This window comes from Bufo bufo, chromosome 1, assembly GCF_905171765.1.
Source record: "Bufo bufo chromosome 1, aBufBuf1.1, whole genome shotgun sequence".
NCBI classification, from domain to species: domain Eukaryota; kingdom Metazoa; phylum Chordata; class Amphibia; order Anura; family Bufonidae; genus Bufo; species Bufo bufo.
Genome location: NC_053389.1, coordinates 122,753,711 through 122,777,580, shown reverse-complemented (window position 1 = coordinate 122,777,580; position 23,870 = coordinate 122,753,711). Strand labels below are relative to the sequence as shown.

At 45.9% G+C, this 23,870-nt stretch overlaps 1 protein-coding gene across 1 annotated transcript in view; it reads left to right on the top strand.

Annotated features, from left to right (window-relative positions):
* LOC120998447 overlaps positions 1–23,870 on the top strand; it is a 177,767-nt gene that overhangs the window by 7,655 nt on the left and 146,242 nt on the right. The window contains exons 2-3 of the mRNA XM_040429077.1: positions 9,695–9,745; positions 14,791–14,901. Coding sequence (XP_040285011.1) covers positions 9,695–9,745; positions 14,791–14,901 — 162 coding nt within the window. The remainder of the gene's footprint in view (positions 1–9,694; positions 9,746–14,790; positions 14,902–23,870) is intronic.

The window sequence follows — 23,870 nt, the reverse complement described above, 5'->3', positions numbered from 1 at the left end:
TATTTTCCCTTTGCTCGAAAAAAACACACAATAAACGCAGGTGTGTTGTTGCATTTTTTCCCCGCCTCCAAAATGCAACACAGCTGTGACATGTGTAATCACCCAGATTCATACAGGTTAGGCCTAGTTCACCCTTCAGTGATTGTGAGCTAAAACCAGGAGTGGAGCCTACACAGAAATAAGGGGGATGATAATGGAAAGATTCGCACTGGTTCTGTGTATTTCACCCGTACCTCGTTATGACTCACAATCACTGATAGAAATAACTAAAGTGTGAACGAGGCCCTAGTCAGTATTTTTCTTCAGTCATTGTGAGCTAAAACCAGGAGTGGAGCCTACACATAAATACGGTTTAAGGCCTCATGCAGATGGCCGTATCTGTTTTTGTGGTCCGCAAATTGCGGATCCGTAAAACATGGATACAGGCTGTGTGCATTGCGCATTTTGTGGATTATTCCGTCTAACTCAGGCATCCTCATTCTGCGGCCCTCCAGCTGTTGTAAAACTACAACTCCCACAATGCCTTGCTGTAGGCTGATACCTGTAGGCTGTTCGGGCATGTCCAAACCGCGGCCCTCCAGCTGTTCCAAAACTACAACTCCCAGCATGCCTGGATAGCTTACAGCTATTAGGGCATGCTGGGAGTTGTAGTTTTGCAACAGCTGGAGGGCCGCAGTTTGGACATGCCTGCTAGGCTGTTCGGGCATGCTGGGAGTTGTAGTTTTGCAACAGCTGGAGGGCCGCAGTTTGAGGATGCCTGGTCTAACTCTTTGTTAAAAAATGCCTTTTCTTGTCCACAAAATGGACAAGAATAGGACATTTTCTATATATTTTTTTTTGCCGGGGCTGGACATACGGATCTGGACAGCATAAGGTGTGCTGTCTGTATCTTTTGTAGCTCATTCATACAAACGTAAGGGCTCTGTGCCTGTATTGAATGGGTCCATGATCCGCAAGATACGGCAAAAGAAATTACATGTCGTATGTTTTGCAGTGCGAAAACACGGATCGTTAGCCCGCAGAAACACTCTGAAGAGCTTCCGTGGGCTTTTGGGTCTGTGGTCCTGCATTGCGAAAGGTAGGACTATATTTTGTCGTATTTTGCAGATCGCATATCCGTTCAAGTCAATAGGTTTCCACCGCAGCACAGAGTTCTCATTGATTACATTTTTTTTTACTAGCAAAACAGGCCTCTGAGGTTTGTGCCTTCCTGTAGTGCACTTCACTTCATGGCTGTGTTCTATAGTATGTGATGCAGCGAGCATCGCACTGGCAGGAGCTCACGTACTGTAGCTGCTGCTGCCTGTGCCTGCTCCACTGAAATGCAGGATACCCTGCACCGATGTGCCACGCCAGGCTTGAGCTCTGCACAGCACATTGCTGCTCCTGCGTGTCCTTGCTCCGCTCCATTAAAGCCCGGCATAATACAGTGATGCAGGGTATCAATTGTGCAATAGACCCGCAATCGATAGGAGCTGAATCTTACATAAATCACTATAATGCAGTCAGTTTGGGTAAGGGGAGCCGCGATCGGTCTGGGAGATGCGGCCGCATTTCCCAGACTGAGCACGGTCGTGTGAATCAGGCCTTCTGGCCTGCAAGGGGGCAAATATTGTTAGAACCAAAGTTTCCAATCATTGTCCACTGTCCACTTGTGCTGCGATTGCGCAGGACAGCCTGCTGGAGCCCTCTGCAACCAGCATTGCCAGATTTTTTAGTCAATGGGGCCGGCAGGCATTGTGTTAACAATGCAATGCCGGATCCAGAGAGCTTCAGTGGACTGTTCTCTGCCGGCACAGCCTGCCACTGCTAATAACGTTGATGTGAAAGAAGCCTAAGGGGATTAAATATAAATTCATATTTATTCTGTGTTTTTTTTTCTCTTACTTCTCATTCCCATTTAAACATCTGCTCCATGGACAGTGCTACTAAGCGTGTGTCTTGTACAATGTATGCATGCCTTGAACAGCCATTTTAGGGTGAATAGTATACATTTGTACAAGGTTCAAGCATTTTGCATATTTGAAAGCCCAGATTTTGTATCTAAGTGCGCAACTTGTGACACGCAGAACCATTGAAAACCTGGAGAAAGCTTAGACCTCACTGTGCAGGCACTGGCTGGGGCCAGTGAAATGGAGGTGGGCAAGATCAGGACTCTGGAGTCAGCAGCTGGGTAACAGTTACCAGAAGTGGAAGGGGGAAAAGTGTCCTGAGCACCCTAGTAAATGTGCCTGTTTGGCAGATATGAGGGACGCAGGACCCAAGCAGGAGGATGACTGCTGTAGGAAGCATGTGCAGCAAAGGTCAGGCAGATACTGGTGGTAGAGGACTCTAGTATTAGGCGGACAAACAGGGCCATCTGTCGTCGAGATCGTGAATGCAGAACAGTGTGTTATCTCCTAGGTGCTCGGATTTGGCATGTTGCGGCTCGGATAGACAGATTGCTGGGTGGGGCTGGGGAAGACCCGGCGGTCATGGTACACATTAGTACCAATGACAAAGTCAGGGAGATGGAAGGTACTTAAAGGATTTTAGGGAACTAGGAAAGAAGCTCCAGTCCAGGACCTCCAAGATAGTTGGGTAGATTTATTAAACTGGTGTATAGTAGAACTGACTTAGTGGTCAATAGCAACCAATCAGATTCCACCTTTAATTTCCCAAAGGAGTTGTGAAAAGTGAAAGATGGACTCTGATTGGTTGCTATAGGCAACTAAGCAAGTTCTACTTTGCTGGCGAGGGTGCAGCTGCTCTGGGGGAAAGAATGGTTAGATGGCTGGAGGTGCTTTTAATCTAGGATCCTGGGGGAAGAGAGGAGGGTCAGACCAATATGGGGGTAGATAAAGTAGATAGAGAGTGGGATATAGGAGGAGACCATAGGGATTTAGTGGGGCTGGGGTTAGTCAGTAAAGTAGGGAGGTGACTGGGCAGAACTGTACACCCATGAAAAACAGAGCTGCTGGTAACATGGACCTGTTACAAACCAGCAATATCTACCAAGGTACCCAAAATTCTCAAGTATTCACATTCTGGAAACTGATTGTGGAAAATGAAATAGTAACTTGTACTATAAATAAACTACGCAAGCTCCCTTGCTAGCATAGTTTAAGATCATTTTCCAACCGAAAAGTGGCGTAGAAAATGGTAAATGAGACGGGCCGGCCCTTCCTCTTCCCCGCCCACACCACACACCCTTTTCCTGCCACCTTGGAAAAGTAGCGTGAGTGGGGAAAAGGCGCAGATTTTGCTGCAAACTCCCTTTGCGACAAAATCTGCGCCTAAAAGCGGCCTATTTTTCCTCATAAATGACCCACAAAGTGAAGTAAAGAAAAAAGGAGATTCAGATGCTCTGGTCATCACCTTAATGTGATTGGAGCAGAATTTTTCCAGCAGGTCACATAATTGTGGGATTGTATGTATCAGCAGATCACTTTTCGCACTTATGCACAGGGATTATCATTACGGCTGACAATGCGCATAATGTATTTAGCAGAGTATTCCTCGTTGACACACTGCTATTAGACAGTCTGCTGCAATTCTTAATTTTTTAAAGGGGTTTTCCAGGTTCAGAGCTGATAATTTCACCCAGGCAGCTCCCCTCACAAGAGCATCAAAGCATTTCATGCAGCCCTAAGGAGAGCCGGAACTCCAGAAAATGCCTTTTCCGTGCGGGATTCAGCACAGGGCAAAGGAGAGCATCGGAGCATGAACTGCTCCGATGCTCAAGTCAGGGGGCTGCCTGGGTGAAAATGGGGATATGTCCGGGTTCAGCTCTGAACCCGGACAACCCCTTTTAAAGCACACTGGTCCAGATTTACTAACGTGTCTACATTTATAATAAGTCTAAAAAGTGGCACAATTTGGTGAGCTAGAGCTTCTCCAATTGTTTCCCTAACTCACTCCAATGGGGCTGGGTTTATCTGGAAGGGATGTGGCTTCATAGGAAAGGGTTGTGGTCTAAGAAACCTGTTTACATTTGAGTGTTAAAAGGGTTGTGCACCAGTGTATGTTGATGACCTATCGTCAGGATAGGTCATCAATATCCTATTAGTGGGGGTCCAACACCCCAGCTGATCAACTGTTTGAAGAGGAGGTGATCCATACGAGCGCTGCTTCCTGTTCATTACTCAACGCGTTGTCTCCCTTGCAGCATTTACAAGTTCTCGCTCCATTCATGTGAATCATCCGGCAACTGGTTGCCTTAGGTGGACGTGGCTTGGCTGCATGCGGCCAGCCTCACTGTGGCATGGCACAGATGGTAAACAATTACAAGAAAATCTTAATTGACTTTTTCAGTGGATTTCACTGGCTTTTGTTACGATATAATACTTTGACGTGTGTTATCACAATTCCTTTAAGTTTGGTGACAACTAGTGTTGAGCAAACTTGTGTTTCAAGTTCGGTGTTTAAAGTTATGGTCCGTGGTAGCGGAATCCATAACGGAATTCTAAGATAACTCAAACCCGAACTTTGTACGCCGAACTTTAAACACAAGTTCGCTCATGCCTAGCCCGACCCTTAGGCAGAGTGTGCATGTGCGAGTCTGAATCTATCTCCACAGCGCTAGTGAGAGATTCAGACTGGTGCATTTTCTGCGGGTTTTAAACCCAGGCCAGGATCACATGTCCAATGGACGGCACATGATCTCGGAAGTGGCCGCCACACGGGACTGCACCGCATCCCGGATAACCCCTTTAATATTGCCACCTGTAAGATCTTCAAACCACAATCTGGAAGGAGAACATGTCTATTCTGGAGACACAAGCTTTATCCATGTAAAATACAAGGGGTGAAAACCCCTTTAAGGATACGACCTCCTGGCCTTTCCGTTAACCTTTTCTTTACTGGTTGTGGTTTCTCATTTCCCTTGAGCACGTAAGTTTGTTTTTCAGAAATCAAAACTTTGTATTGAAGTGTGACTGTGTATTTTTCCTGCAGCTAGAAATTAGCATGGTACAAAGGGTTGTTTCTGGGTCACCTCTTCCTTCAGATCTAGGTTAAAGACCACTTTCATCTGTGGTTTGGCAAATCTTCATCCTGTAGTTGCCGCTTATAAAACCTACAAACTATTTCAAACTTGAGATAAAAATGGCTTTACAAGAAAGGTGCGTTCTTTACTTCTGTAGCTACCCCTTTTGAGCAGGAAGGTCTATCCCTTTTTTGTAGGGCAAAGGGGCGGACTGGACCTTACAGCAGTCCAGAATTCGGAACCCATCTTTGTCCAGTTGTAGACCTGGTGGAAGGCTAGGCATGCAGGATACCTATCTTGCATTTTTACATACAGCATGGCACCCGGATTGGAGACAGTATAGTGACTAGTGTGAGAGTGATCCCTGTGGAAATGCAGATGACACTCAGGATACAGAAGTTGGTACTCGGAGAGGACAGAACTGATTTGTGTAAGCTGTTGCATAGGGTGGACTGACCTATTCCAGGGCGCTAAAGCTGGCCAAACACACAGGGGAAATATCTTGTAATATTTGTTAGTTTTGCTTGAGTCTGCGTTGGTGTACTTTGCACCAAATTTATCAAATTCATCAAATGTCACACTATGTTAAAACTGACAATTATAATCCTACATGCACATTACCATATGTATGTTGCGGTCTGCTGTCTGTTGCGGATCCGCAAAATATCGATACCGGTCATGTACATGCCCTATTTATGAGGCGCCTATTATTGAAACGCCTTTTTCTTGTTTGAAAAACAGATATAATTCGTGGAACGGATGATATCCGTCTGCTGTCCGTATTTTTGGTATCCCCACAGAAATGACTGCAGATCAGACAGGGACCAAAAATACGGTCGCGTGCTTGAGGCTTAGCCCTGTACTGGGTGACTTCGCAACTTTTTTTAATAGCTTTTTTAAAACGTCAAAATCCAGACGGAGGTCGGCACTACACACACTCTTCCACTGAGAGCCCAATCAAACATCCATTTACAGAAACACTTAGGGGGTAATTTATTAAACAGAAATACGCCTAAATTAGGTTTATTTCTGGCACAGACTTCTCCCCGGTCTAGGTCTAAAAAAGTAGGCGTGTTTTAGGCACAGAAAATGGTCTAAATGTAAGACAGCTAGGAAGCAGTGGTGGATCTGCACCTCTTCATAACTCCGGCAGATCCACCGCCAGGTATCGGGTTTATTAAGACCGGCATCTTAAACGCTGGTCTTAGTAAATGTGCCCTCTAGGGCGCATTCATACAAACCTTCAATGGGGCCGCACTCCGTGTGCTTTCCGCATCTGTTGCTCTGTTCCGTGGCCCTGCAAAAATTATAGATCATGTCCATTTTGCGGACAAGAATAGGCATTTCTATAATAGGCCGCCCGTTGTGTTCCACATATTGCGGAAGGCACACGGGCGGCATCCGTGTTTTTTTGTGGACCGCAAAACACGGCACTTTCGTGTGCATAAGTCCTTAGAGTAATAAGCCGGCGGTGCTCTACATCTCAGCAGAATAAGTCCATACTCTAAGAAAGGAGCATAGCCAAGATGAAGCGTGTAACAACTCAAAATGGCCTGCCAATACACCTCTCATCCTTGCTGTATTTTAAATGCTTTTGTAATTTAGGATACATTTTCATGGTGAGTGCTACATGTTTTTCTTGGGGTATGGCCTTTTTAAAAAAGTCTCAGTAAAATTCATGAACATGGCTAACCACATCCACATTCCCACCGATTAAAAAAAAAGTTCAAAACCTTTTTGTGCAAGTAACCCCAGTGGAGAGGAGAAAGCCACTGTCAGAAAGTTCTGATGGCAGCTTATCTCCTGGGGGATCAAAATGATCTGTCAGGGGAATAGTCGGGAGCTCTCTATACACATTAGACATTCTGCTGGGTTCATCGGCCTTCACTTTCCCTATCTGTAACCAAAGCATCCTGCAGACTGTCCTGCATACAGACCTCACCCTGACCCAGCGCCATGCTCACAGACATCAATGCTATTCCAGTCTGAGTTAAACATCCACTTGAGACCAGAAACTTGATGACTAAGAACGCAAGATTAACTTTGAATCAGAAATTCAGTAGAAATAAGGCATAGACAAAAGGATCTATGCACATTGGCTTTGCAAGGCTGTGACCATGTTAACATGTAACTGGAGAACACTAGAATATTTTAAACTGAAACAAATTTGAAAAAAAAAAGTTGCTTCATTATCTTGTTTGGATGCTTTGGAACAATAAGTGATTGTAAAATTATACATACCCTTTTAAAGGGCTTCTGTCACCCCCCAAAAGTCATTTTTCATTTTTGAGCTAATTAAAATCCTTATAGTGCGATTATTCAATATATAGTGATCTTACCTTTTTCTGTTGTTTAGTTTCTTTAAAAACCGCACTTTTATAATATGTTAATTACATAGCTACCAGCAAGTAGGGCGGTTACTTGCTGGTAGCTACCGCATCCTCCTTTCAAAAACGCCCCATCCTCCTGTTGATTGACAGGGCCAGCGAGCGCTCTCCTCCTCCGGCTGGCCCTGTCTGCAATTCAAATCCCGCGCCTGCGCCTTACATATCTTCATTCGGCGCAGGCGCTCTGAGAGAAGGACGCTCGTTTCCTCAGCACTCTCTCAGTGCGCCTGCGCCGATGACGTCACCTCTAAACCCGAAAGAGAAGATGTCATCGGCGCAGTGAGGGAGTGCTGAGGAAGCGAGCGTCCTCCTCTCAGAGCGCCTGCGCCGAATGAAGGCACGTAAGGCGCAGGCGCGGGATTTGAATTGCAGACAGGGCCAGCCGGAGGAGGAGAGCGCTCGCTGGCCCTGTCAATCAACAGGAGGAGGATGCGGCGGCTACCAGCAAGTTATCACCCTACTTGCTGGTAGCGAGGTAATTAACATATTATAAAAGTGTGTTTTTTAAAGAAACTAAACAACAGAAAAAGGTAAGAGCACTATATATTGAATAATCGCACTATAAGGATTTTAATTAGCCCAAAAATGACTTTTGACGGGTGACAGAAGCCCTTTAATGTGCACTAATATGAACAAGTGTGTTTAGGAAATCCTTGTGGACATCCTATTCTGTCCGCAGTCTTGCAAACTTTCCTGGAATGTCTGAGACTTTTGGATAAAGTGGTTATTTCCCAGAAGAGATAGCAAGTCTCATGGGTGCCACACATGTACACTTAGCACATAGCGATGTCAGGACTCAATGGTGTAGGTCACATCAGTGGTGGAGTCACACCATGCAACAGCTTTGGGGCCCAGGGAAATGGGGGGTGGGGGGGTCGACACTGAATTTCCTTTCCTCTTTCTCGCATACATCCACAGGGTTTTCTTGCAGCCGCTACTAGAGGGGAGCTCAGTGAACAGAGATTTTACAGCATTCATTAATTTACGTGCTTTATGCATAAATTCCTATGCAGTGAGGACCCCCCCTAGTGGTGACTTCAGGCAGACAGTTTTATAGTATACTGTGAGAAGAGAGGCAGGAGAAGATTTTTCAATCTATTTATACCAGTTGTGTGGTAAAAATATATTGAGACATATGGGGGGGTCAATTTTTAAGACTGGCGTTATGAAGATGCGCTGGACTCTACATAATTTCGGCGCATCCGATGGCCGTTCTAAATGTAAGCTAGCTTCCTTGCTGGCTTAAGTTTAGACCATTTTCTACTCCTAAAACAGACGTACAAAATGATAAATGAGACGGGCCCGTCCCCTTCCCGCCAACATCACTCCCTCTTATTTAGACCTGGCGTGAGCTAGAGAAAGTCACAGATTGCGGTGCAAATAACCTTTATAATATTCTAGCATATATTTGACAGTGAATGACCCCCATGATGTTCAGAATGACCTCCTTATTTATAAAGCACCTATTCCACTTTTTCTGAAATGGAAATCGGGTAAAGTGAGTGTAAAGTAAGGTTTCAATTGGATCTTTCCCTTTAATTTCATATAGTTGGTTAGTGATGTTTATAGCTGGCCACATTTCTGCAGTATGATGTAACTGTACAAGAGTACTGTCCTTTAGGTGGGCTAGGAGGGGCCAGGAGACTAGAAAACACTTTTTTGTTTTGGAACAAAGAGCTCAGCTCCTTTGAAGACATCATCAGGATAAGAAATCTTGCTATCATCACCCCTTTGTATCATATGGGCTTCAGCCGAGTGCCTTGTTGGGCGCTGGTTTACCTGGAGCCCGCCCATGTGTTTGATGACTCTCAGTGACTTTACTTTACTCTCTTTTGCACCTAAGTCATGTTAAGTCTCTTTTTTTCTAAACTTTTGATCACATGATAATACAGTGGGTGAGGAGGACACAATTTATATAAAAAAAAAAATTATATAAGTGAGATGGGGTGGCCATACTAAGTTTTACTATGAGGCCCTGTGTACGCTACTGTCAGGTCTTAGTGTGTGGCAGTGACCGAGAGTGGAGGAAAGCACAGGAATGGGGAGAGGTGAGTGTCTGAATGTCTGCTCTGAGGTCTGTAAAAGTGCCACCTTCCTGTATACAGTTGTCAGACCTTTATATATAGACTTCAGACCCCTTGGAGCCTATAGAAAGGTCTGGTCTGGAGTCTGTATACAGGGAGGTCTTAGATCTTTAACAGGGTGGGTCTGGAATCTGTAAACGGGGATCTACAGAGAATGTCTGGTCAGTGGTCTCTAAACAGGGGGGTCTGGTCTGTGTGCACTGTGTATATTTTGTAGTATGCTGTATCTAATGAGGAATTATGTCTTTCTGATTCAGGAACCTAAGACACCAAAAGAGGTGACTAATGACATCATTGACTTTGATACAGTAAGTATTAAATCACTGTTTATTTTGGCTAAACTTTATGAAGTGATTTTCCTGCTTTTTCATGCAATGTGCTGGTTGTAGCTCCACAGCAGTGTACAGTAATTGTAAATGGGGTTTTCATAAACCATTTATATTTAAAAAACTTCCAGATTGGAGGTACACACTTTCTTCCTGTTCAGCATAGTGTGTGTGCTTTATGGCTACAGCCACAGAAGTTAAAGGGATTGTAGTGTGATGATATTGATGACTTATCCTCCGGATAGGTCATTAATATCAGATTGGCTGGGGTCCAACCCCCAGCTGCCCCGCCAATCAGCTGTTTGAAGGGGTTGCGTGCAAGCGCTGCTTCCATTTCAGTGTTTAGCTGCACTCGGTGGCCCTTGTAGTCAGTGCAGTGTCGTTCGCTTGAATGGGACGGGCAGTTGTAATGACACTGCACCGCCACTATAATCTAGACCAGGGATGCCCAACCTGCGGCCCTCCAGCTGTTGCAAAACTACAACTCCCAGCATGCCCTAATAGCTGTAGGCTTTCCAAGCATGCTGGGAGTTGTAGTTTTGCAACAACTGGAGGGCCGCAGGTTGGGCATCCCTGATCTAGAAAATGTGCAGTCAAACATTGAAGAGGATGCAGCGCTCGCAGGAGCACTGTGACCCCTTCAAATATGATCAACAGGAGTGCCAGGAGTCAAACACCCTCTAATCTGATATCGATGACCCATCCTGAGGATAGGTCATCAATATCATCATGCTGCATGATGCCTTTTAAAGGGCTTCTGTCACCCCACTAAACTCATTATTATTTTTCTGTGTACTTATAATCCCTATCCTGCCATATTGCCATACATTATGTTATTAATAATTTTCGTTCAGTAGATTTAGCAAAAAACTTACTTTTATGATATGCTAATTACCTTTCTACCAGCAAGTAGGGCGTCTACTTGCTGGTAGCAGCCGCAGAAAACCTCCCCCTCCTTCTGTTGATTGACAGGGCCAGCAGCGATCTCCTCCTCCGGCCGGCCCTGTCAGCATTTCAAAAATGTCTCGCCTCCTCAGCACTCCCTCAGTGCGCCTGCGCCGATGACGTCACCGAAAGAGAAGACGTCATCGGCTTAAGGATTTTGCCCAGAGAAAGAAATGCTCTTCCTCTCCAGTTCCACTGCTCTGGTGGTCCCTGCTGGTCTTGGAGCAATTCTTGTGACTGCTGCAGCTAAACATTATTGGCCTCACTGTCCCGTGCCGTACATGTAAGCATCACTGCTGAGGCCGGTGGTTGGCTGCAGCAGTCATATGGATATACATGACCACTTGAGTGGCGGTGCTGGAGAAGTGAAAAGCCACAAAAAGTAAACAGTCTTGCCATGTGTGTAGTTAGTCAAGTACTAGATTAACACCAATGGATCGATTCCAACATAACCTGCTCCTGATATACCAGGGGTGAACAACATGTGGCCCACGATGCCATTCTGTGCAGCCCCAACCATCTAGACACAATCGCTCAGCAGCATGGATGGGCAAGTACTAATGGACTACCTCTGGGTCCCCATATATAAGGAGAATAAGTTCCCTTGACGTCAGAAGGGTGGCCGTCTATGAATGTGGTTCTTACCACTGTAGTTTATGTGAAAAGCTAAGCTGTTACCACAACACTTGTAATCTTCAATTAAAAGGGTCACTTGTTTGCATGGTTTCCTTTTCTCCAGAGTGCTGACTGTGGCGAAGTTGGTGGGAGTCCTGGAAGTGGAACCTGCACTTTTGATATGTTATAAATGTGTTAGATGGTAAAACCTGTTTAAGGGTAGTTTTTTCACACGCTTAACTGATCCGGTATGCTCTTCTGGCAGAGAAAAGCCTGCCAGAGTTCACCAGATCCGGCCTAGCCAGATACTGCCATTTACTGCCAGGCCCATTGACTATAATAGGATTCGTAGGGGATCCATCCTCCTAATGGCAAAATGCTCTCTGCTGAAACAGCCTGCTGGATTAGTTAAAGGGATTCTGTCACCTCTCATAACCCAAATTCAGATTTTAAAGCAGTCATGCTCCACAGCTTACCTTGAATCGGCTGTGCTGTTCTATATTGTAATCCGTTCAGTAGTTTTGCAGAAAAACGACTTTTATAATTATGCAAATTAACCCTGAAGGTGCCCAGAGGGGCGTTATGTTCCCCTTTGTGTGCCCAGTAACGCCCCTCTTACAGTGCCCAAAACGCCTTCCTCCAGAATCCCTAACTGCCCACAGCGTCTCATCCCTCTCCTCCCCCTCCCTGACGGCCGAGCGAAGTCTCACGCAGACGCAGTACCCACTGAGGGCTGCGCCAGTGCGATTTGCTGGAGACTGAGGGCAGGAGCTTCATCGTCGTCACTGGGCATGCGCCGAGCCCAGTGATGTCCGATGCTCGCTCTTCCCTCAGTCTCCAGCAAATTGCATTGGCGCAGCCCTCAGTGGGTACTGCGTCTGCGCGAGACTTCGCTCGGCGCCAGGGAGGGAGAGGAGAGGGATGAGACGCTGTGGGCGGTTAGGGATTCTGGAGGAAGGCGTTTTGGGCACTGTAAGAGGGGCGTTACTGGGCACACAAAGGGGAACATAACGCCCCTCTGGGCACCTTCAGGGTTAATTTGCATAATTATAAAAGTCGTTTTTCTGCAAAACTACTGGACGGATTACAATATAGAACAGCACAGCCGATTCAAAGTAAGCTGTGGAGCATGACTGCTTTAAAATCTGAATTTGGGTTATGAGAGGTGACAGAATCCCTTTAAACAGAGGTGTGAGCCTACCCTAAGTTCTATTGCAGCCCTTTAGAGTTGTTCAATATGACCGTGTGGCAAAAAAAAAAAGATAAAAAAAACATCCTGCGCAATGTAATAAATAAATATAAAGATGTGCATGGCTAAATTTTTTAAATAAAAATGCCAGAAAGTCATGCACTAGTGCAAATATTATATATGGACTAAGCCCTCACTCTGATATCATAAAATCAGCCAATATATTCTGATCAAAACACATCTGTAACCGCCTACCAGCGCCAAGGTGGTCTTAGTCAGGCAGGTCCTACTCTAAACCTACCTATGTCGTATGTGCATCTATATTCAGGAGAGCAGACCCTGCCCATATAGTGCGCTGCTCCTAGCCACCTCTGTGTGCATCCAGCAACTGATGAGAGGAGGAGCAAGCACAGCTATATGTACCACTTAAAGGGCATCTGTCAGCAGTTTTGTACCCCTAAGACTGGCTGACCTGTTGCATTTGCACTTGGCAGCTGAAGGCATCTGTGTTGGTCCCATGTTCATATGTGTCCGCATTGCTGAGAAAAATGATGTTTTAATATATGCAAATGAGCATCTAGGAGCAACTGGGGGCGTTGCCATTACACCTAGAGGCTCTGCTCTCTTTGCAACTGCCGCGCACTCTGCACTTTATTGACAGGACCAGACATGATGACGTTTTCACTGCCCGGCCCTGTCAATCAAAGTGCAGACTCAGGGCATGGCAGTTGCAGAGAGAGCAGAGCCCCTAGGTGTAATGGCAACGCCCCAGTTGCTCCTAGATGCTCATTTGCATATATTAAAACATCATTTTTCTCAGCAATGCGGGCACATATGAACATGGGACCAACACAGATGCCTTCAGCTGCCAAGCGCACATGTAACAGGTCAGCCAGTTTCTTAGGAACAAATCTACTGACAGATGCCCTTTAATCAAGGCGGTCTGTTTGATAGGAGAGGCAAAAGTGCACAAAAATGCTACTCCAAGGATAAAATAGAAGCGCATTCACACGTGAAGAAGCAACTCCTTTAAGTGTACACTACAGACTAAACAAAAATCACAGAAAAAGTTAAAAAACATCCTGCGCGATGTAATAAATGAATATGCGGATGTACAAGGCTACATTTATCAAAGAAAAATCACAGAAAATCATGCACTAACACAATAGATACAAACAATAGGACAGTGTGGCTCCTGCACTAGAAAAGGTTGTGCACGCTTGTGGTATACTGCAATGTGGTTATGTGCGGGCTGGTGATTGAGGACACATATGACAGGTGGATCAATGTGACCAGCAATTTTTTGTTTTAGGACAGTAATATTCATCAGCCTGACAATACAGAAATCAAAGGTATATTTTCTAATATACCATATTTTTTGCTTTATAAGACACAACCGATGATAAGACGCACCCCAGATTTTAGAGGAGGAAAATAAGGAAAAAAAATATTTTTTTATCAGACCCCCATAAATATCAGGACATCGGATCAGACCCCCATATCAGGACATCACATCAGACCCACATATCAGCCCTCCATGTCAGACGCCATCAGACCTTATATCAGCCCTTTATTTCAGACCCCCATCAGACCTCATATCAGCACTCAATGTGAGACCCCCATCAGACCTCAGATAAGCCCCCTTTATTTTAGACCAGACCCCTATCAGCCCTCATTGTCAGACCTCAGATCAGCCCTCATTGTCAGACCCCCCAATCAGAGTTCCTTGCCAGAACCCCCATCAGATCTCATATCAGAATAAAATTAAAAACTTCTCTTACCTCTCCTGCACCGCGGCTCCTCTCCATCTCCTGCAGCAGTCGCGCTCCCATGTCTTCTCCGACCCGTGCTGCACTGTCACCTGACTGAGTACAGCGTCAGGTCATAGTGCGTGCGCTATGTCCTGACGTTGTACAGGATCAGGACAGTGCAGCGCCGGCCCCAGGAATGAAGACCGGAAGGGTGAGTATCACTCCCTACTCCCGACACCTAAAGCATACCAGTGAGCGCTTCCATAATAGAAGCGCTCACTAGTATTCACTTTATAAGACGCACAGCCATTTTGCCCCCCAAAAAAGTGCGTCTCTTTTAAAGCGAAAAATACGGTACTTTTCAAAAGTTACATTCTTCATTGTGTTCTTGATCTTTGCTTACTGTCAGTGAATGGACACATTGTGGTTCACATTGTTTTATTATAATAATATGTCCCAGACAGTTTGGTGCTTGAATGTGTAATTTACATCATCTGACACTTGATATGTTCTCTTTCTTTTTTCAGCCAAGACCTGATGTAGGAGACGTGAAATGTGTCACGGTCATGATAGTTGGGGCTGGAAGTCGTGGAATGTGCTATACGTACTATGATCTAAACTTCCCCAAAAGAATGAAGGTAACACATCGATTGACCAAGCGGGCTATAGCTTATACACTTATGGGGTCCTACCTATGGGTAGTGCTTACCTACTGTTCATTATCTTCTGTTCTGCTGTTTGGATTTTTAAGCTAGACTCTGTTAAGCTGACCATTGAGATTATAGGCACCTGTTTTTTAAACGACTTGTCATCCATGTATGGTGTTTGAAGGCTTTCATTTAGGCCAGTGGCAGAGGTTTAAATCACCTATTATTATCTGATCTGTGACCTTCATTGATGGCGAATGACTCTTCATGTTCAGCCAGTGTCGGACTGGGGTGCCAAGGGCCCACCGGTAAAAGTGACTCTAGGGGCCCACCCTATAGTTTCATACAAATATTAACACTTAGGGGGTTTTCCGATTTGCATCAACATTCTTTAAAATAATCCTTTATATAGAAAGCTGTAGTGTAATAACGCACATGACCGCTGCAGCTAATCACTGGCCTTGGTGCTGTACACCACTGAGGCCAGTGATTAGTTACAGCAGTCAGGTGCGGTACACAGGCATTTTACCGTGGCAGACAAAACATTGTGTCCCAGCTGCAGCCCGACGGAGCGAACTGGGTATTGGTGCTGGATCCAATAGGATGGTGAGTTTAAGTGTTTTTTTTTTTTAACAGCATGCCTGTAGTTTGGCCTCAAAAATTTGAACTTGGGCACCCACGTGCACCCATGCCATAACAATACCAAGCTCAGTACTTAGATAAGGTAACAGAACCAAGCTCTGTGCATAGATACAGCAGCAGAACTCTCTTAGTGTCCATTCACACGTCCGTGTGTGTTTTGAGTATCCACAGATCCGCAAAACACGGACACCGGCAATGTGCGTTCCACATTTTGCCGACCGCACATTGCCGGCACTTAATAGAAAATGCCTAATCTTGTTCGCAATTGCGGATAAGAATAGGACATGTTCTATTTTTATCGGGAACGGAATTGCGGACCCGGAAGTGGGGATCCACATCTCCGGATCCGGGCAGCACATCGTGCGGCCCCATAGAAATTAATGGGTCCGCAATTCCGTTCCGCAAAATGCGGAACAGAATTGCAGACGTGTGAATGGACCCTTACACACATACTTCTACACATGCCGACACTATTTCATACACACACTGTCATAGATGCAGGCACTCTTACATACACACACTGTCATACATGCAGGTACTCTTAAATACACACACTGTCATACATGTAGGCACCCTTTCATAAACACACTGTCATACATGCAGGCACCCTTTCGTACACACACTGTCATAAATGCAGGCGCCCTTTCATACACACACTGTCATAAATGCAGGCGCCCTTTCATACACACACTGTCATACATGCAGGCACCCTTTCATACACACACTGTCATACATGCAGGCACCCTTTCATACACACACTGTCATACATGCAGTCACCCTTTAATACACACACTGTCATACATGCAGGTACTCCTACATACACACACTGTCATACATGCAGGCACTTTTTTAAACCAATTACAATGCATGTAGATTCCTTCCTCACCTCTTGGCCCTCTGTGTTGCTAGTTGTGTCCCCAGGTTCTGAGCCAGGCTCCTCCCCCTCGCAGCAGCAGGGCTGGGCTCCAGACTGATCACAAAGGCAGCAGTCCTTCTAGCAGAGCTGCCTCATTGGAGGAGATCCTGTCAATGCTATTGACTGACATGTTTTAGTACAATCAGCACTCCTGGTCAGAGTAAGGCTGTTTCCACATTATCTAATTTTCCTTAAATTGCGGCAAAATGCCTTGGTTTTTTTTTTTTGCCGCGATTTTATGAAAATCAGATCATGTGGAAACAATCTTACTCTGACCAGGAGCACTGATTACACAAAACTTGTCAGTTCCCATGAATCAGCGCTGGTATGGAGCACTCCTTCTCATTAAGGATGAATCGCAGACAGCATGCATCCTACTGTGTACAGGGGGCATGGCTTATCGCAGACAGCTATTAAGCAAGGAAGCTCACCGAGGATTTCCCCGGCTCCCCGCTGGGCCAGTCCAAGCCTGTGTTCAGCACATTCCATCAACCGAAAAAATATGGCAGGTCAGCTTTTAAACAGATATCTGCATTTGGTCAACATCTGTCATTCTTGTTTCTTGAAAAGGCGCCTATGGTCTATATTTGCCACTTACGTCCCTGCATTATAGCCAGCTTAAAGAGAACCTGTCACCACAAACACAGTGCAAACTTCAGGCAGTATGTTATAGAGCAGGAGGAGCTGAGCAGACTGAAATATAGTTTTATGGGAAAAGATTCAGTAAAACTTGTAATTTATACATTTATATCTCTATTTTCGGTGAAGCTAATACCACCCTGTGTACAGCTATCAGTAACTGACTGCTATCTCTGTATACACACTTACACAGAGAATGCTATCAATCACTGATAACACCCTCACCCCCTGTGTACAGATATCAGTGACTGGCAGCTATATACACTTACACAGCGAATGCTATCAGTCACTAATAACACCTCCTCCGTGTACAGCCATCAGTGACTGACAGTTTTCTCTGTATACACACTTACACAGATAATACACTCCCCCCCCCCTCCGTGTACAGCTATCAGTGACTGACAGCTATCTCTGTATACACACTTACACAGAGAATGCTATCAATCACTGATAACACTCTCACCCCCTGTGTACAGATATCAGTGACTGACAGCTATATACACTTACACAGAGAATGCTATCAATTACTTATAACACCCCTCAATGAACAGTGAAGTCAGAAAAAGCAGAGATTTAAATACATAAATTAGATCTTTTACTGAAACCATGTAACTATATATTAATCTGCTCAGCTCATTTTGCTCTATAACATGCTGTCTGCAGATTGCACTGCATTTTGTGGTGACAGATCCTCTTCAAAGGGATATTCCAGTGATAACAATGGCCAAGTACTTTGCTTGGCTAACTTCATCAATCTCAGATTTTGAATAGAGAGGCAGCTTACTTGCTCAATCACCATTCTATGTAAACAGGGGACACAGGACACTGTTTATTCCTGCAAGTCCCAGCCTTTGGACCGGACTGCCTCTTTAATTCCCTGTATTATCTACTGGAATAGAAGGGGAGATTTATGAAGACTGGTGCAAAGGAAATCTGTTTTAGCTGCCCATAGCAACTAAACAGATAGATCCTTTAATTTTCCAAAGTAGCTTTGAAAATGAAAGCTGGAATTTGATCAGTCTCTGTGGGCAGGTAAACCAGATTTCCTTGCACCAGTCTTCATAAATCTACCCTTAAGAGCCTGTTTACACTGAGCAACTATTGTAATGATAACTGCCCCCTGTAAATGCACAAAAAATAGAGATATAATATACTCATTGACAAAAAAAAACACATCCAGATAGAAATGTTGCATTGCTGCAAAACTCAGCATGCAGTTATGTCTCAGACAGATATGCAAATTTTTATATGTTGTGGGGATTCGCTCTGGTAGTTGGCATAAGCGGGTGCAGTACAGAGGCAAAGTACAAGTTCGTAATTCAAATGTCCGTGTTTATTCACACATAAGGTCAAACAAAAAACACTCTTTTCAGGGTTGGTGTTTGTTCACACCAAGTAGAACGTTCATGCATAACAAAAAACGTCACCTTGTCAGCGGTTCTGCCTCCAGTAGTCTAAATGCAGGCTTGTGGCCTGCTCTCCCAACACACGAGTCTCAGCTTTTCAGCCCAGCACATGGCTCAGATCACAACACACAGGGCGTTCCCTGCTGCTGAGCCCAGCTGCCTTTTTAAGGATAGCCAGGTACTGTCAAAACCCGGCCTGGAACGTGGTGAGTAGTCACCCACAGAAAAAAATGGCGTGGTGTTAGGATACTTTCACACTAGCGTTTTTCTTTTTCGGCACTGAGTTCCGTCATAGGGGCTCAATACCGGAAAAGAACTGATCAGTTTTATCCCCATGCTTTCTGAATGGAGAGAAATCCATTCAGGATGCATCAGAATGTCTTAAGTTCAGTCACTGAACAGCGTTTTGGATGGAGGAAATCCCGCAGCATGCTGCGGTATTATCTCCACCCAAAATTCCGGATCATTTGCCGGAATGCCGGATCCGGTATTAATTTACATCGAAATGTATTAGTGCCGCAATGCCGGATCCGTCCTTCCGATATGCGCATGAGCGGTAAAAATGTTAAAAAAAAAAAATATCAGATCCGTTTCTCCGGATGACATCCTGAGAGACGGATCCGTTCTTGCAATGCATTTGTAAGATGGATCCGCATCCGGATCTGTCTACAAATGCTGTCCGTTTGCATGCAGACTGCTTGCCGGATCACTCTGCCGCAAGTGTGAAAGTAGCCTTAAACAGGCAGGAAGTGCTCAAACCCATATGCAGTTGTGCATGTGTATACAGGGGAGCAAATCCTGCACTTGTAGCCCGTTGCTAATAGCGATCCCCAGCAAAAATGCATGCAGTGGAGGATGCCCGCAGCGGACCACAAGTACCACAATAGACATCCTACACAAGATACCAATTATGTGGATGTGATAACCAATATAACAATATAATAACATTTGCAAAGACAGGTGCACTCTGCGTTCTTACTAAACCATCATACTAATGTTACACCATTACACCCAGCGGGGTTGTCTCCCCCTCTTCCACCGAAGTGGCGGCCACCCCTATCGCTGGCCCTTTGGTCTCAGGTTCCCAGGGTTCTGACCTCCCCCCTGAGCAAGGCTACTCTACTGGGGTTACGCCACTCTTAAGGGTATCGGTAACTTTTGGCGGGAAAGCCGGGAAGTTTCTCCCAATTATAAGTTCATATTATAAATTGGTGGCGACAGCCACCTCGTGGGTCCACCTGCTGGCCACCGTAGACAGCGACACCAGAGTGGGGGGATAGTCCTTTAAGTCTCCATGGATGCACACGACCCCGACTTTTCGGCCAGAATACTCGGCAGGCTGCACCAGGAAAGCTCTTACCAGGGAAACCAGACTCCCTGAGTCCAGCAGAGCTACCGCCAGAGTGTCTCCCACTTCCACCTGGCACAGGTGGCTATTGCCTATAGTCTCTGGGGTACCTGTTGCACACAGCTTCCTGGCATACAAGGAGTGGCGGTAGCCATAGTTAGTATCCATGGGTTCGCCCCGATGGGGACAGTTGGCCCTTATGTGGCCAGGCTTCTGACACCACCAGCAGACTATCGGAGCTAGGTTTGTAGGTGGTATATCCCGGGTGGGTTTTGCTGGCACCAGTCGCCGGATCTGGGGTAGAGATTTCCGGGGTTTGACTGCCTCCCTCCCAAAAGAACCCCCCTGTAGAGTCCTGGAAGCCTCATAGCGCTCCACCAGGTCGACCATCTCAAGGGCATTACCAGGAGACAACTGGCCGATCCAGTGCTGCAGAGGGTACAGCAAAGCCCTCCAGAATACATCAGCCAACAGACGGTCCAGCAGTGGAACTCAGTACGTCAGGCTGCAGCCAATTTTGCAACCGGTGTAACAGATCATAATACTGAGGTCTCGCGGGTTCAGCCGGGTTAAACTCCCACTGATGCACCTGCTGGGCCCGGACCAACACAATTACCCCCCAGTCTTGCCAGAATCTCACCCTTTACTGTCGTGTAATCGACCGCTTGATCATCTGGTAAAGTCGAAAAACACCTGCTGGCGTCTGGATGCAGGAACGGAGCGACGACCTCAGCCCACTGATCTCGGGGTAGTTTCTCCCTCACAGCCACCTTTTTGAACACCGCCAGATAGGTCTCGACATCGGCCGAGGGGGTCATCTTAGGGATCGCCGCAAGTACCGCTTTTCGGGCATTGTGGACGCTCTGGGATGCTCCTGCCGCTTGTAAAGCCATCACATGTTGCAATAGCAGCTGGTTGGTTTCCTGCTGCTGCTTATTAGCCTCCCGCTGTTGCAAGTTAGCCTCCACGAGGGCTTTCACGACAGCTTCCATTTTGTCGAGAGACATGGGTTGTAATCTCGCTGGTTTGATGTAAGACATACAACCGTGCCCGAAAAAACGAAAATATTTCGGCCTTCACGCCAGCCTCACTGCACTTGCCCGCATCCTCCACCAATTGTGGTGATTCGCTCTGGTAGTTGGGATAAGTGGGTGCAGTACAGAGGCAAAGTGCAAGTTCGTAATTCAAATGTCCGTGTTTATTCACACATAAGGTCAAACAAAAAACACTCTTTGCAGGGTTGGTGTTTGTTCACACCGAGTAGAAAGTTCATGCATAACAAAAAACGTCACCTATTGCCGGTTCTTCCTCCAGCAGTCTAAATGCAGGCTTTAGGTGGCCTGCTCTCCCAACACACGGGTCTCAGCTTTTTTAGCCCAGCACAGGGCTCAGATCACAACACACAGGGCGTTCCCTGCTGCTGAGCCTAGCTGCCTTTTTAAGGATAGCCAGGTGCTGTCGAAACCCGGCCTGGTACGTGGGGAGTAGTTACCCACCCAGAACTTTGACTACTCCCAATAAGAGCCGTCAGGGATCAGCTATTTACAGCAATACTAAATAGCACAAGTGTCAATCAGCATTAGCTGCCGCTGACGCATGAAAATACCGGCTCTTACTTCACCGAGGCCAGGAACCTCGGTGACACATACCTACTATCATTGACGACCCCTTGTACCTTCCTACAATGTGTAGTCTGATTAGACACTGGGGCTTGCCACAAGAAGGTTTATTAGTGCTTCCCCCACTCCCCTATAAAAAAGGCTGTCAGAGACTACTTTTGGGTAGTGTACCTAATGGTTAGAAATCATTGACTGCTCGACATGCTTCTAGAATGCACTCCAAGACATTTTGAGCGTGGGCACATCATTGGACTTAGAAAAGCAGGATTGTAGATACAATGAATTGCTTGCCATCTAGGCTGTTCTGACCTATCTGTTAGGAGATGTTGGAAACAGTGGTTACATAAGACACCCAGACGGTTAACAGGCTCTGGACAGACCAGACAGATTACCAGAAGAGAGTATTGCTTGATCCTCTGAAAAGCATGAGCAGCTCCCACAGTTTCATGGTCCACCATTCAGAGACAGGTGGCACCTTCACACCCCTGTCTCTGCCCGACTATTTTCTGGCGCTTAGCAGAAGGAAATTTGTTGTCCTGGTGCCCATTATTTGTCATCTTTAGTGACTAATCTCTTTGGGATCTTTAGGATCTTACAATGGTCGGGTTGGAGTATGGAGACCTTGTGGAGAGCGTTTCAATCCTGCTGTAGAGCTACACTCTACCCCAACTGCTGGTGTGATTCTCTGGGGAACCATCGCTTACAACAGCCCGTCATCCCTAGTAGTGATACGGGGAACACTAACAGCTCAGCAATATGTGCAGGACACCCTGCGGCCGCAAGGGCTTCTAATTGTCCTTTTTCAGATAATGCTCATTTACACACAGCAAGGGTTTGCCCAGGAATGTCTATGCCAGACGGCTACACTTCCCTGGCAGCCCAGTCGCCAGATTTATCTCCCACTGGATCTCCTACTGGGCATTTATGGGACCAGCTAGGACACCAGCTTCAGCAACCTATGAGTGTGCAGGATCTACAGGCCCAGCTGCAACATCTGGGGGCAAATATGCCGCTGGATATTATACGGAACGTGTATGCCTCCATGCCCAACCATATCTCAATTCCATGTTTTCCTGAGCAGCACAGTGGAGAAGGAGGCAGTCTTTCCCTCCCCCCTGTGCTGCCTCCATCGCCAATGAAAAGAGAGAGTGGAGGAGGGGAGGGGCTGTGGCCACTGCGTCATAAATGAAGATAATTAACCTATTTATACAAGTGTAGGATGCGGGTGCCGGCGGTCGTTTTACATACCTGGGACCCAACCTCTATGACAGGGTAATTGACGGGGATCGCTGCGCCTTGTCATAGAGTTCAGGTGCCAGGTATGTGAAACTACCGCCGACACTCGTATCCTACACTTGTATTAACAGGTTAATTGTCTTCATTGGTGGCGCAGTGCGCCCCCCACAACCCCGGTATTATAAATCATAATCATTGGTGGTGCAGTGTGCCGCCCCCAACCTCCCCAGGGTCCCTTCCCTTCCTCCTCATTGGTGGTGCAGTGGCAGTTCCGATCGGAGAACCAGCAGTGTTATCGCGGGGGTCCGATCGGTTACCATGGCAGCCAGGACACTACTGAAGCCTTGGCTGCCATGGTATGCTGTGGTAAGTGTGTAAAATCCTATTCACCCTAATAGAGCTCTATTAGGGTGAATAAGACAAGGGGGTAAAAGATCTCATGTTCTAGCCCCCTAAGGGTGCTAATAGTTATTAAATAAAAAGTAAAAAAGAAAAAAAAAGTTAAAAAAAACACCTAAATATTACCGTAAGTTTAAATCATCCCCTTTCCCAATTTTAAATATAAAATGTATAAACAATAAAAAAATAAACATATTACCGTACATATCACCACGTCCGAAAAAGTCCAAACTATTCGCCATTTTTTAGTCACCTTGTCCCCCCAAAAAATAGGATAGGGCTGTTCTATTATGGGCCGTTCTATAAAATGTGGCATGCACGCGGCTTTTTTGGTGTTGTATTTTGTGCAAATGGTATCGAGTATCGCAATACTATTTCATGGTATCGAAATCGAATCAAAACTTTGGTATCGTGACAACCCTAGTATCCAGACTAGAGACGGTCAGCAGGGTCCTAGAGCCTCCTTTCAGTTGTACAATTCTTCTTTCGCTCTTTGTAACCACTTAGGGTACTTTCACACTAGCGTTTTTCTTTTCCGGCATAGAGTTCCGTCACAGGGGCTCTATACCGGAAAAGAACTGATCAGGTATATCCCCATGCATTCTGAATGGAGAGCAATCCGTTCAGGATGCATCAGGATGTCTTCAGTTCAGTCATTTTGACTGATCAGGCAAAAGAGAAAACCGTAGCATGCTACGGTTTTATCCCTGGCAAAAAAAACTGAAGACTTGCCTGAATGCCTGATCCGGCATTTT